The sequence below is a fragment of the Apteryx rowi genome, unplaced genomic scaffold (assembly GCF_003343035.1).
Source record: "Apteryx rowi isolate R43461 unplaced genomic scaffold, aptRow1 scaffold_522, whole genome shotgun sequence".
Taxonomy (NCBI): Eukaryota; Metazoa; Chordata; class Aves; order Apterygiformes; family Apterygidae; genus Apteryx; species Apteryx rowi.
In genome coordinates, this window is record NW_020450786.1 from 1,223 (window position 1) to 13,339 (window position 12,117).

The 12,117-nt window shown below is 38.1% G+C and overlaps 1 protein-coding gene across 1 annotated transcript in view; it reads left to right on the plus strand.

Annotated features, from left to right (window-relative positions):
- Positions 1 to 3,986: 3,986 nt before the first annotated feature.
- Positions 3,987 to 12,117, plus strand: part of LOC112973091 (lipoxygenase homology domain-containing protein 1-like) — a gene marked incomplete at its 5' end in the record, with an annotated part of 100,677 nt that continues 92,546 nt past the window's right edge. Inside the window, 2 exons of the mRNA XM_026080494.1 lie at positions 3,987 to 4,212; positions 11,801 to 11,955. Coding sequence (XP_025936279.1) covers positions 3,987 to 4,212; positions 11,801 to 11,955 — 381 coding nt within the window. The remainder of the gene's footprint in view (positions 4,213 to 11,800; positions 11,956 to 12,117) is intronic.

Genomic DNA, 12,117 nt, shown 5'->3' on the forward strand with positions numbered 1-12,117 from the left:
CCAGTCAGCCTCACCGCCATCCCTGGAAAGGTGATGGAGCAGCTCATCCTGGAGGCCATCTCCAAGCATGTGGAGGAAAAGAAGGTGATCAGGAGTAGTCAGCATGGCTTCACCAAGGGGAAATCATGCTTAACCAATCTGATAGCCTTCTCTGATGGAATGACTGGCTGGGTAGATGAGGGGAGAGCAGTGGATGTTGTCTACCTAGACTTCAGCAAGGCTTTTGACACTGTCTCCCCTAACATCCTCATAGACAAGCTCAGGAAGTGTGGGCTAGATGAGTGGACAGTGAGGTGGATTGAGAACTGGCTGAATGGCAGAGCTCAGAGCGTTGTGATCAGTGGTGCAGAGTCTAGTTGGAGGCCTGTAGCTAGCGGTGTCCCCCAGGGGTCAGTACTGGGTCCAGTCTTGTTCAACTTCTTCATCAATGACCTGGATGAAGGCACAGAGTGCACCCTCAGCAAGTTTGCTGACGATACAAAACTGGGAGGAGTGGCTGATACACCAGAGGGCTGTGCTGCCATTCAGAGAGACCTGGACAGGCTGGAGAGGTGGGCGGAGAGGAACCTCATGGAGTTCAACAAAGGCAAGTGCAGGGTCCTGCACCTAGGGAGGAATAACCCCATGCACCAGTACAGGTTGGGGGTTGACCTGCTGGAAAGCAGCTCTGCGGAGAAGGACCTGGGAGTGCTGGTGGACACCAAGTTAAGCATGAGGCAGCAATGTGCCCTTGTGGCCAAGAAGGCCAATGGTATCCTGGGGTGCATCAGGAAGAGTGTTGCCAGCAGGTCGAGGGAGGTGATTCTCCCCCTCTACTCAGCCCTGGTGAGGCCACATCTGGAGTACTGCGTCCAGTTCTGGGCTCCCCAGTACAAGAGGGATGTGGCACTACTGGAGCAAGCCCAGCGAAGGGCTACAAAGATGATTAGGGGACTGGAGCATCTCTCTTATGAGGAAAGACTGAGAGAGCTGGGTCTGTTTAGCTTGGAGAAGAGAAGGCTGAGAGGAGATCTTATCAACGTGTACAAGTATCTGAAGGGAGGGTGTCAAGAGGATGGGACCAGACTCTTTTCAGTGGTGCCCAGCGACAGGACGCGAGGCAACGGGCACAAACTGAAACACAGGAAGCTCCATCTGAACATGAGGAAAAAGTTTTTCACTGTGAGGGTGACAGAGCACTGGAGCAGGTTGCCCCGAGAGGTGGTGGAGTCTCCTTCTCTGGAGATATTCAAAACCCGCCTGGACGCAATCCTGTGCAACGTGTTCTAGGTGACCCTGCTTGAGCAGGGGGGTTGGACTAGATGATCTCCAGAGGTCCCTTCCAACCTCAGCGATTCTGTGATTCTGTGATTCTGTGAAGCAGAGCTGGGAATTGAACCTAGTAGCCTAATTTCCAGACTGATGCTTTAGTCATGGGACCCTTCCTTTCTTCTCTGCATTGCCATTTATCACAGTTCTGTCAGAAAGGCTAGTTTCCTATAAAACTGAATGTTACTTTTGCAGCCATGGTGCCATAATAGAAAACAGCTAGACTAATTTTTTTCTAAGCAGTTTGTTTATTAGGGCAACAAAGTCAACTTTGCTCTGCAACATTTTGCAGAATATTCTGGGTGCAAAAGTAAATTTATAAATGCCAGTTTGTGTTCAAGTCATGCAAGAGTTCAAGATGATGTAGTCAATATTGGAAATGAAGGAGTAACCTCAAGATACAGTGCTTATCCTGACAAAAGAATATTGTTAGCCCGACTGTGTTGTGAGAAAATTTTCATTTGCATTGCACTGCAAGAGCAAAATTTGACATACATTTGACAGGATTCCAATTGGCAAAAGGTAACGTTGGTAAGTCAATACCACTGAGAGACCAATGTGATATCTGATCTGACAGCAAGATAAATTGTTTCAACTCCCAAACCTACAACAGGAGCTGAAACTAAATCTGCAGTGGTCTTATATGTCTCCCAGAACATCATATACCACTGATTTGCTCTCTGCCATTGGCGTCCTTGCCTTAATTTCTACCAAAGAGTAAACATGATTTTTTTGGCATGAGAAAGTCCTTAAACAATTTGTCAGAAACCATTATTAAGCATGTTTTTAGTTCAGCAGTGTTCTGCATTTTTAATTTTTTTTTAATAGGACTTTCAGTCTCACAAATATGCCATTGTCTTTAACTGCTCTATCTCCTGCATAAGTTATGATTCCAAAATCTCATTATTTGTGAATATAGCACAAAAGGATGCCTTATAACTCTTCCTCCCTGAAGTCAATAGCAAACAAGTACATATGACTTGACACTTTGAATGAATTCACACTTATCACATGGGCATAACTTTAATTTGGTTATATTGTGCCTTCTGTTAGAGTGTGAATGTTAGGGAAGGATAGAAGATGTAGGAAAGGTGCAAACACAAGAATATTTTGAGATGCTAACCAGGACCTCAGATAATCTAACTGAACTGTTTGCAACTAGGAGTGTCTTCTGGAGAAACTTAACAGCCTGGACAGGGCGTCTGTTCTGTACTGATTTTTCTTGAAACTCTGTTTAATCAGGTTTGACTGATTGCTATGTTCCTTATCCAGCAACAGGAAGTCCCTGCATTGTGATGAATGGGTTTCATCATTTTCTTCTCCTATTTCAAATTGTTTATTTTTTTCACTCCTTGATCAGTTATCCTGCCTCTGTTTATTTTTGTGAGCTCTTCTTTCAGTTGTACCAGTGTTCTACCAAACATCAGCTACAAAGTTGAAAATCTTTGATGATCAATTTGGAAATATATCTGCCATCTTAGATTTCCTTCTGAACAAGCACTTTAGCATATGCTACATAAAATTAATATCATTAAGAAGTTATGGCTTCACTTTTCAACGTATAATCAGATACAACTGTTGTCCTTGTGCATAAAAAACAACAGAGTTATACTAGCATGTGTCATTGCCTAGGAAAACATTTGGACAAAAGAGTAAAAAGAATATGTCTCTAGTGTCTCTGACTTTCTCCAGCTCCACAGAGAGAAAGAATATTAATTTGCAGCGCAAATTTGCACCGGCAAAAAACAGTAAGGGAAAACTCCCACTTTGGGTCAGACTTATTAATATTACTTTCCAGAACAGACCTTGTAAACATCTAAACACAAATTTTAGTTAATCATTTTTTGTGATTCTGACTATTATGGCAATGTTGCCAGTTTTTTTGATGTTAAACAGTAGCAAATTGGTATAATGGTAAAAGACGATCAACTATTTTTTGTTCTTTTCTTCACTGTGATTTTTCTCCCATACCATAAGCCATCAAACACATCACTGAAAATGAGAGTGTAGAAAGTAGTTAACCCTGCTTTTATGTTTAGGTTGCTGCTGTCAGCATTGCTCAGGAAACTTCTGCAGCCCAAAATGAAGTGGCTCTTATTTCAGGGCTGCAGTATTCAATGTGACATAGTCATGTTTTATTGTTTAAATTTGCTGCAGTGTGGTGTCAGCACTTACAGAAACAGTTAACCCTGACACTAATGCACATAAAAATAGAAGACAAAGAGAAAAGTGGGCCACAGCAGACCGATAAGTGGTGGGAATAGTTAATGGAGCACTGTTGATGGTAACTGTATAGGCTGCAAAATATATTATTTCATGCAGCACTGACTGAAAGAACTTCTATTTGTTAAAGTATTTGTACAGAAATACTGGTTTACATTATCGCTCTACAAACAGGATTCTGTCAGGAGATCTAAAACCAAACTGAATTGTTTGAGTCCTTTAACCACTTTGGATGATACAATACTGAAGTCAATTAAATTACTTTGCAGACTATTCCATATGCTTTAGCACTATTGCACTGGGATTTGTTGTATATTAAGGCTTCATTTTCTAAAGAGCAGAACTCTTGATTATATGTTAGTTGCATGCTTAACTTGCATGCAAAGTGTAAGGAGATTGCTGAAAGGTAACATTATAACTTATTATTAAAACCTGTATTTTTTTTTTCATTACAGATTAATCTCAGGGATCTTGGGCAGCTATATAAAATTCGCATTGGCCATGACAACACTGGAGATGATCCTGGGTGGTACCTGGAGGAAGTCAGACTTCAAAGAGTAGTCCCTCTTTCTGATCAGGAGATTTGTCTCCCCGTAGAATGCTGGCTTGCAGAAGACAAGGATGATGGGGACACGTGGAGAGAAGTGGCGATTAGGAACCCCACAAAGGAGCTTTTGCCATGTATGTGCTGAGTATTTTAGATCACATATTCACTAGCCATATCTTGTTTTCATGCTTCTTCCAGGGCAGAACTGCCCAAAAGCTGGTGTAACCATGAAACAATCCCTTCCATTACAAGATGCTTTCTAGTTCCACAGAAATGGTAAGTGGTCATTTTACACCACTCCCTTCCTCCCCACAACTACAGTAATAGCTGTGGCCAAGTTATCCTAGTCCTCTAAAATTCTTGGACTCTGAAAATGCCCCTAAATCATTGGCAAATACTGTTTTTTAGAGCAAATAGCCTGCTGCATTAAGCAGGAAGCTGGGATATCAAGGTATGTAATGTCAAGTGGCAACCAGTTCCTTATAACAAGCTTGATATCATCCTTTCTTGTGCTGCATAGACCATAGTTTAGCAGAAGTCCGTGATATGAATCATTGCACACGTTTTCCAAATCAGACTTGGGTCATAGCTATAAACATGGAAATGGCTAACTTCAGGGTGGCACTTTTGAGACCTCAAAGTTTATCCACGGCTTTGATGACAGTCTGTTCTCTTCAAGTGAAGCAGGAAATAGGCCACCATATAAAATAATTATTTTAAAAGTCCTGGGCCTCTACAAAGGAACCGGGAGACAGCATAATCATTTAGCACATTTAGCACAATGGGTTTTTTTATAGAATTCTTTTGACATTAACAGGATAGCAATGATGCAGCTGGTAGACGATACTGTCTGGTAGTGGTAGATCTTATCTGTACTACCATTCAGGCAAACTGTATTCAAAAGGACATAGTGAATATTGCAAGGAACCAGTGATTCAACATACAAAAGGGTCATTGTGCACTTAGTAACAATCAAATCATTTCAGAAGAAAAGAGCAAACAAGTGAAAAACTTCATTTCAAGAGAATAAAATTTTCTCAAAGAGTCATCAATACTGGTGATGAGATGATTTTCTATGGGTTTTAAGGCCAGAAGGGACAACTGATTTCCTTCATTACAAAGACTATAAAATACTTAGAAACACGTACGTGCCAGTCCAATTTTCTCCTCTGCATTTTTTTCTTATTCCATAGAACATTTAGTGACTTTAATAAGAGATTTCAAAAACTGGGACTGAGCAGGGTGAACCAGGCCCTATGATTAACATATGCCACAGTATCACCATTGGGTTGCTATGGTGGCATAAATATCACATATTGGTGCAATAGAAAAATAGTGCAGAAGCGAATTAAGTTGTCTCAGCTGTTAATTCAACATGAAGAACTCAAATCAGCATTATGTAGTCTGAAATACCATTCATAGAAAAGTACTAATATTCTGGTAGGTACACTCCATTTGCTTTGTTGCAGGTAATGAAGCAAGGTGAAATGCAGTGAGAAACCAAGTCAATGCTATCAAAGACTGGGAATATTTTAAAAACAGCACATTTATTTAGCCTTTTTAATGGTGCATCTACTGTATCTTTCATTGCTTTAGAAGGAGCATTATCTTTATAAAAACATGCTTCTCAAGGTTTTAAGAAAAGATACATTAAAAAGGATCTGGAAATTTCCTGAAATTGTAAGCTTATTGCTACAAATTAAATATTGATTTTAGGCTAATTTAAATCAAAAATCAATATAAACTCAGCAAGACTTCCCAAGGATTTCCTATTTAGTTTCTCACGAACAAGCAAATGAAACACTATCCATTTGCATTTCCCTTGTAAAGGGTAATTGCTTACAAGTACTGGACAAACCACATTGAGTCATTTTCTCCAGCAGAACAAATGATGTACTACTTATTACTTAATGACAATTATAAATGACTTAGTAATTTGTCTGCTGTACTTTCAATTCAATCTGGTATCTTCTAGAAGCATTAAATTTACTTAATTATAAAAATGATTTGCTGAAAACTTTAAACAAAATGAACAAATATAAGCTAAACTCAGGATGCCCTGTATTTTCTTATTGCTATTCTTTAACACTCATTACTGAACTTCTCCCTCAGCAGAAAGGGTAACTTTTCCCTTACCCTGTTTTTCCCTTTCTCCAGCCAAAACCTTACTATATTCCCAAGAGATACCTGAGACCTTGTAGTCTTCATTCTCTTCCTCAAATCCTAAGTGATTTCCAAATTTTATCAGCTTTTCTTTAACTTCTGCTCTGAAATTCCTTCTTTTCTATCCAAATTTATCACCTTGGCAATCTTCCTTAGTTTTTCTGACTGTTCGTTAGTCACTTCAAAAAGCTGACACTAATATGGTATCCTACTCAAAGTGATGCTTCTTCATTTGTCATTTCTCTAGGTTTTGTGTTCTCTGACCAATTTGTCTGTGTTTTCGTTATCAGCCTGATGGGAGTGGATTCATGCAGTGAAACAGCTGGTGCTAAGAATCCAGTGTGCTAAGGATCCAATGTCCACATTACGTGCATTTCAGGAGAAGTCACTTTGGATTTTTTCTAGCGTTTTCCCATGGGCTGATGCCAATTGTGGCTAGATCATAATAAGTGTTTTCCTGGAATATATCTTGTGGTTTAGTTTCATCCAAAAAGAATCTATTTTTTCCTCCAAAGCTGCTCCATGTTGCAAGTCTGAATGAAATAAGGAGGGCCAATCAGAAGATTCAGTTTCTTGATTCAAACTAATGTATTGTAGGCACACCAGTGTCATTAGGCTCACACAGCTGTAATGCAGAGGAAGCTTATCTAACATTCATTGAGTAATAAGTGATAGTTATATTTGTCTTGAATTCACCTGCTCTTAACTAGAATTCTAAAATAATGACTGTGCTTTTCCTTTAGTAGGCTTTGAAAAGAACTAACAATGGAACAATAATTTATATTAAGTCAGCAAAAAAAAAGACAAATATTTATGCTGTGAAAACTTTCATTTTCTTACTCTCTGTGAAAAATTCTTGTTTAATCTTATTAGGATTATTTTATTCTTCTCCTAAAACCTATCAAAATATTAACTTAGTTTTCAGTCTAAAGCAGCCTGCAATGCTTGCTCACTGTTTATGTTTTCCAAAGGAAAATGCCATAGGTCATTGAAGTCTGTACATTCCTCCTTCAGAAGGAAATGAGAGTTCATATGCTGTGCTTGCAGAATGGGGCCAAAATAACTCTTGCCATTGGCCAGTGGTCAGGAATATATCAAACCCTCTGTTTTGGAAACCCTGTTCAGGTCCCCATAAAAATGAATCTGGGAAAAAAAAAAAGATTCTTTATTTGCATGTTGTTAGGCCATTAGGATGCCTTTAGGTGATTGCATTTTCTTCATAAACAACAAGCAAAACTTCCTTTCTCTATCCCCTTTTTTCCAGATAGCTCATGTTCTCATGCTATCAATAGATACCAGAAACTGAGAATGGGGCTTAAAAATAGCACCAAATATTCTAAGTCATGAAACTTAGCAGATAAAATCTCAAGAGTTAGCAGTAGTACATTTTTATGGACTGAGCAAGTACAGATTTGGTGCTTGTACAACTGATTCTGCTCAATGACTCTTATAATATTTTTGATATTAGGTACCTATGCCATTTTTTTAACATAGTTATTATACTATTTTAATGTCTGTCTTTCATGGGGCCTTTTAGAATACCCCCACCTCTGCCTGAAAACATTTTACCTCCCTTGTTTCAACTGTTTGATTCATGCACTCAAATCCTGGAGTTTTCTGATTATAGAGCTTATCTAAAGTTACCCTTTTAGCAACTCGAAGATTTCAATCATTTGTTTTCCAAAAGGTCGTTTTCTTTCTAGTGAGTGCTGGCTGAGTTTTTTCCAGCCATTCTCTATTAATTAATCCTCTTACATCCTTTATCACAGTTATTGCCTTTTTCAAGACCTTTCTTCAGTTACTTTGATGAGCCTGACATTAGATAGAGCTGCCTAGATGTAGTCTAACAGGTCCCTCTCAGAATGCTGAAACAGTATTTCCTGACTTCTGTTCAGTGTTTGGTTTTACAATGTATTTTCCAACATTTTCTTTCCCCTTTTTAACTATGGGCCTACTTCTCTGCTTTGTCACCCCCGTTGTTCAGCTGGTCTACTGTCACTAAATCAGTAGAGTATAGTAAAATGAAATTACTACTACAGAATGGAGGATTAGACCATTGGGATTCTCAAATTTTTATGATTGCTTTTTCTTATTGCAGTGAAACGTTGCCGTTTCAAATGTGGCAGCAATGCGGGCTTTAAAGCAGGTCAGTTTCTCAAAGGAAGCAAAACAAGAGATACAGAGATGGAACATATCTTCTAGTGTCTTTTTATTTTACTGTATGCACACAAAAATTTTTTCGTGAACAAAAAGCAGCAAAGCTACAAACAGGCAAATTTTATTTATGACGAGTCTTGCTATCTCAGCAGTGCATTCAGCTGGTAGCTTCATTCTCCAGCCTTGGTTGTGTCTGTCTCCTGTGCCTATCAAACTATTGGTGTACCTTGTCTTGTCTGTTACAGAGTGGCATGCCCCTTCCTGTTCTTATAATTTAAGCAAGCCATAGCTCAGGAGACGGTAACACTAGCATCTTTCGTAGCTGTTCAGCAACCTAAAGAAACTCCTTGACAAAGTTTGACAAAATTGGATACACTCAAGTTAGTCTGTGCATAGGTTTCCATTTGTTCAGAAATGGCTTAACATACCAAATCTGTTTATATGAATGTCCAAGCATTTCTCTGTAGTCGCGTGTTCTAAATATGCATATACAGAGTGGTTTGGAGAATACTTTCCTTCCTTAACTTTTTTTGTGCCTTTCCTATAAAATGCACTGTAACTTATATACAAGTTAAGGGAAATGAACATTCCACTTATTATTCCAGTATAACCTTCTAATTCACAGAGTATTAATGCGTACAAAAATTTGAAATATAAATTGGTCCTTTTGTTTAGGAGGTTCCTTTCTGAATAATACAGATTGTGTAGCCTAAATAAATGTAAGGTCTAACATTCTCCAGATGGTGAGGGAAGTGTAGATGCATGTACATGTTTTCTACTTCAGACTGAATTATTTAGTTTTGTAACAATAGAAAGATTTAGATCGTTATCATCTCTTTGGTTACCACAGAGATGCACAGCATTACAAAACAATTGTAATTTATTTATCTGTTAATGTCCTTGTGTTGTGTTATATTTTTCTCTTACTCTGTTCTGGTGTGTCCTGCACATAATCCATTTGGTTTGGTCTCCCTCCAGAAATTAAATAACTTCTTGGTATTTCCTTCTTGTAATCATTTACTAAAGGGCTTCTTAAAAAAAGCCTGAACTAGGCTTTACAATTGCACTTATGGTTAGTTAAATTTTGCAGTTTTGATCATGGAAATTACTTGTGTATTTAAGTAATACAGGTGCCAATCTTCTGTACCTAAACAGTCATAATATAAACAATCTACATCCTTTCTTGGGCTCCCATGGAAGTTTTCCTTTTTCAAAATTGGGAGTGTAAGTAAGAGTGAAAGTGTGGAGCAGACTTAGTGTTTGATATTTCTCTGCTTTTACTGAGAAGTAGTGCTTCTTCCATAGGCAGCCCAGCCATTTTATTCAAATGGCTGGTAATAGCTGAATATAATCTTTAGGTTTTCTTTTGGAAATATGTCTTCTTACCTTCACCGCTCCCTGAAACATTTTCTTCCTTTTGTGATTAATGTGGCTCTTTGCTTCATTGCATACGTTTCCTTTCTTAGTCTTCTGTCACCCATTATCCTTCCTCCTTTGAACAGTTTCTTATTCATCTTGTATTCTCCTGTTGCTAGTCTACACACGGTATGAGTATATGAAGAGTTATGCTATGAAATGTCATTTGGATATATGGCATAATTATGATGATTATCAGGTCCATTTCTCTTTGTCACTTGCCATTCATATCTACCATATGTTTTAACAAGTTTTTCTGCTAGAAACATTGAAACTAGTTTTTCTAAGGCTTTGAAAAATTTCGGCAGATGTGCATGTGTGTTTTTGAGATTAATTACATTTCACAGGTTAAGTGGTGGTGTCCTAATTCATGGATGTGAGAGCTGCATTGAATGCTTGCAGTTATAGTAAATACTAATGCTGGTCAGGAAGTGCCACTCCTCTTTAAAGTCACATTTGTACTAGTGATAAAGAGTTGGATATCCTGTCCTTGCCAATTTAGGGCAATTTTATATGAATTAAAAAGGTATTCTAATTTGGTAAAGCATACAGTCTACCATCAACATTTCCTTCCTACCTTCAAATACATGTGGTGGTCTTTCCTAACTTTAAACTGTATGTGGTATTATTTTACCACCTGTCTTCTCCACCGAATACCAGGCACAGGGTACCAGAAATAGCTATTCTTTAGTGATAGATGACATGATGTTTGAACTTTATAAGCTGCTTTGGGATTCTGTGAATAAAAAATATATAGAAATGTCAGATTCTACTAGCTACTTGTAGTTTAACAGTAATACTATTTTAATTTATATTTGTAGACTATTGTCTGGTATCAAACATTTTGCTATAATTTTTTGTTTTCAGCTTAGCTCCTTCTTAAAGGCTGCACTTAACTATGCTCCTTAGAGCTTCTACTACCTTTCTTCACTCCAAAGAGCTATTAAAGATCTCCATTAGTGGAACAGTGATCTTCTCTATCATCTGCTAGGTAGCAGAAGAAATGACCAGCTGTGATTAGAATAAAAACATTTCATGGAAAAATTGCCACTAAGATCTAAACAGGAAAAATACTTTATAAAAGTCATAACAAGTAGAAAAAATGCAATTAAATACAATAGGATGTAATCACTAGAAATAATCATTTAAAAAAATAAGTTTTCATATCTGGTTAATTACAATGATAATATTACTGTGGTTCAAAATATATTAATACAGGAACCCTGAATGATATTCCAGAATACTTTGAAGATAAGCATGTATTTTTGTGTCTGTAAGATTTTTGTCTAGACTAGAAGGAGAGGCATTTAAAAAGTCATAAATATATTTTAATTGAGAGCTGTTATTAAAGGCATTCACATCTACTAGTGATAAAGGTTGAAGCCTTCAAAAACAAGTCGAGTGTCCAGCTGGTCATTTTATAGATTGGGGGGATCCATTCATCTACTTGCCCACCATTGTATGTGATGTGAAAATCTAAAAATCCTACATTTCAGGATTACTATTCTCTTTTTAAGACAAAATGAAGACTAGTCACCCAGAAAATTCTGTTTTGCACAAATATGGAGGTTTACAGTTCTTTGGAACCAGTGGAATATAACTGTTGTCTGAGACCATGACTAGGCACAGTTAGATGGTCTCCAGATAACTTGCCAAGAAAGATTTTGCAAATTAGGTCCTGAAGCCATAAATACTCAACAGGGAGTGAGGGAAGAAAATGGAGCCCTAGGGAACACTTGCTTGATGGCCTGCTTTCCTGAGCAGATGGGCTGCTGTGCTCAGCGTAAATGCAGCTTTTTAGGGGTAGCATATTCATATTTCTGTGCAGAGAATTACAAGATTTGAACCTGGAAGTGACAAATGCATGGTTAGTGTTGCTATTTCTAAACCTGAAAGGCAGTACAGTCCCCTGGCCAAATTTTGACGAAAAAGCTTTTGAATCATGTAAAAGCAATAAGGGTAATCTCAAGGTTTTTCTTCTTCTAGTGTTGGTGTATGAGATCCACGTATACACAGGCTCTAAACTCGGTGCTGAAACAGATTCTAATGTTTACATCAATCTTATTGGAACGAGAGGAGATGCTGGCAAGAGGAAGCTCCACAAATCTAAGAATAATAATGTAAAGTTTCGACATGGACAGGTGAAGTAAAAGCAGTGCTGCTTCTGGTCAGAGAAAGTGAATTATGGCTAGCAAACCGTTTCTTCAACAAACAGAATCACAGAATCACAGAATCACTGAGGTTGGAAGGGACCTCTGGAGATCATCTAGTCCAACCCCCCTGCTCAAGCAGGGTCACCTAGA